Source organism: Cebus imitator, unplaced genomic scaffold, assembly GCF_001604975.1.
Source record: "Cebus imitator isolate Cc_AM_T3 unplaced genomic scaffold, Cebus_imitator-1.0 Scaffold93, whole genome shotgun sequence".
Taxonomy (NCBI): Eukaryota; Metazoa; Chordata; class Mammalia; order Primates; family Cebidae; genus Cebus; species Cebus imitator.
In genome coordinates, this window is record NW_016107408.1 from 4735438 (window position 1) to 4738242 (window position 2805).

Sequence of the window (2805 nt, forward strand, 5' to 3'; positions counted from 1 at the left end):
AACAAGAGCGAAACTCCATCTCAAAAAAAAAAAAAGAAAAAAGAAAAGAAAAACCTTATCTTTTGCGTCTTCATTTTATTATCTCACTTTTTCTCATTTTATTTCCCAGAAAGCAGGCTCGAGGGGCCCACTGATCTATTCTGCGTTAGAATGCTGTGTGCTCTCTGAAGCAGTGGTTATCACCTGGGTGGGTGAGGGGGATCATTTGGCAATGACTACAGACGTTTTTGGTTGTCCCAACTTGGAGTGGGGAATTGCTGCTGGTATCTGGTGGGTAGAGACCAGGGATGCTGCTAAACATCCCACAGTGCACAGGACAGCTGCCTATGCACAGAATAACGCAGCCCCAAATGTCCAAAGTACTGAGGGCCAGGAGCCTTGTCCCAGGGAGGAACTGCCTCCCAGGCGCAGGCCTGGGAGCAAGGAACAGGTGGCGGCACCCAGTCCTCTCCTGCAATTACTGCTGCTCTAAGCTCAGGCTCTGGGGGCGCTGTTAGGCTGCTCTTTCAGGTCCTTAAACTTCTCTCTTGATGATTTGGGGCTAATTCCACAGGTCTGGGAGGAAGAACAGTGTGGGGCACACACTGAATCCCACCATGGAGCCTCCCTCCCCTCGGATATTCAGTCCAGATCCTGACCCTGAGCCAGCGTGGGCAGCCCCCTCCACTTCCATCTCCACCCCAACCCGCGGCCACCCAGCAAGCTCCCCACCTACCCAGCCTTGCAGAGAAACTGACTTTCTCCTTCCTTCCATCATCATTTATGGAAACTCTCGGACCAGGGCTGACCACAGGTTCCCAGCTATCTCACCCTTCCGGGGTCCATTATGTAGCAGCCCTGGGGCCAGGGTTCCCACGCTGGGATGGAACAGTGCCTTCAGATATGTAAGCAAAACTTTACAAGGAGGCACAGTGGAAATTGACATTGAATTACAGAAGAAGCAGTGATCTTGGAAATAAAAGTTTTTTAGGTTTGCACCTTGACTGTGCCTTTTACGAACTGTTTAATCAAAATTATTTGCACCTCTATGAGCAAGCCTGGGTCTCTTGTTTTCATCAGGATTGCAATGAGAATTAAATTAGATAGGCCGGGCGCGGTGGCTCACACCTGTAATCCCAGCACTTTGGGAGGCCGAGGCGGGTGGATCACGAGGTCAAGAGATCGAGACCATCCTGGTCAACATGGTGAAACCCCCGTCTCTACTAAAAATACAAAAAATTAGCTGGGCATGGTGGCGCGTGCCTGTAATCCCAGCTACTCAGGAGGCTGAGGCAGGAGAATTGCCTGAACCCAGGAGGCGGAGGTTGCGGTGAGCCGAGATCGCGCCATTGCACTCCAGCCTGGGTAACAAGAGCGAAACTCTGTCTCAAAAAAAAAAAGAGAATTAAATTAGATAATGGGAAACAAGACCTGTGATTAGCCCACTAAGTACTGGTTTTCTGCCCCTATTCTCCCTTTTCTCTGATGGATCGAGGCAGCATTCCTAATTTTAATAATGATGATAATAAGGATTAAAGTTGCCAAATCTACTTAGGGCTTACTGTGTGGGAAGCAGTCTACCGTTTAATCCCCACCCTATCCCAATGAGGAGATTCGAGAAGCTTCTATGCACACCTTCCTCTCTCTCGACATCATTTCTTCCCCTTGCCCCTGGCCAGCCTTTTCTTGTCCCTCCTCACCCTGACCTGCCAGAGCAGACCTCCCTGCACCCAGGACCCACCCTGCTCACCTGGGACACAGAGAAGGAGCAGAGCTGAAGGCAGCCCGGGAGCCCCAGCCCTCTGGGTCATCTCACCAGCACGGAAGTCCCTTGTGGCAGCAGGGTCTGAGGCTGGAGCCCAGTCACAGAGGGTCAGCTCACCTGTTCCCTCTTTGCTGTTCCAGACACCGCTCGTTTCCTTCTCCAGCCTCTTCTGTGTTTGGTTTTCAGAGCTGGTCAGAGCATAGAGGAAGCCGGGAACACAGGGCACTGTGTGGTCAGGTGAAAACAGTGCTGAGAACTGGCTGAAGCTCTTCCTAGTAAAACATGTTTGCATTTACAGTTCCCCTTTCTGTTCCCAGTGAAGACAACGTTCCCCCCATTAACCACAGCTGGTAGACCTGCCCTTCTCCAAATCACAGCACAGCCCGGGACAGCAGTGAGACTGGGCCAGCTGCCATCTGCATTTTCTGGGCAGGTCCTCCCCTCCGCGAATGGTCAGTTTCCTGTGGTCGGCATGAGCTGTCCCAGGGCCTGGCTCAGCCTTCTCTGGATGAGACCAGCTATTTGCAGGGCCCAGTGTAGGGTTCCATGTAGGGTTACAAAATGATTAAGAATTTCAAGAATTTCAAGATGATGACAGCCAAGCATCAAGCATGGGGCCCTTCTAAGAGCGGGGCCTGTGAGGCTGCATGGGGTGGGGGCACACCCAGGATGCCCGCTGGTCTATCTCCGATCCTTGGTGGTACAGATGGGATGGGTGCAACCTCGGGGGTTCTGACCTCTTACCCCCTGGCTCTTGCTCTGACCTCAGCAGACCCCAGAGGTTCCTGTCTTGGTCATGTTCTCCTGACCGTTTCTGCAGACCTGGCACCCAGCAGGGCTTGACGGACTAGCTACATATAAGCCTTGCTTTTGAGCTGTGTGGCTCTTCCTGTCACCCAAGATGGTCACAGAAAAGTTTCAATAAATCAAGAGCTAACTCGGGGGAACCTGGCCAGAAGCTGCCCGATATACACAGAATGGCTGCACAGGATGTATAAATGCCGGCACAGCTTCAGGACGCCTCATCTGGGGACTTGGATCCTTGGAACGAGGAAACTAAC

At 52.1% G+C, this 2805-nt stretch overlaps 1 protein-coding gene across 2 annotated transcripts in view; it reads right to left on the minus strand.

The window, feature by feature from the left end:
* Window positions 1-2105, minus strand: part of CD300H (CD300H molecule) — a 7259-nt gene extending 5154 nt beyond the window's left edge. The window contains exon 1 of one of the 2 annotated variants that reach the window (XM_017535639.2): window positions 1862-2105. In XM_017535639.2, coding sequence (XP_017391128.1) covers window positions 1862-2036 — 175 coding nt within the window. In that variant the 5' untranslated portion in view covers window positions 2037-2105. Of the gene's footprint in view, window positions 1-1729 lie in introns of both variants that reach the window. The other variant, XM_017535638.2, reaches the window with a different exon arrangement.
* Window positions 2106-2805: the final 700 nt, after the last annotated feature.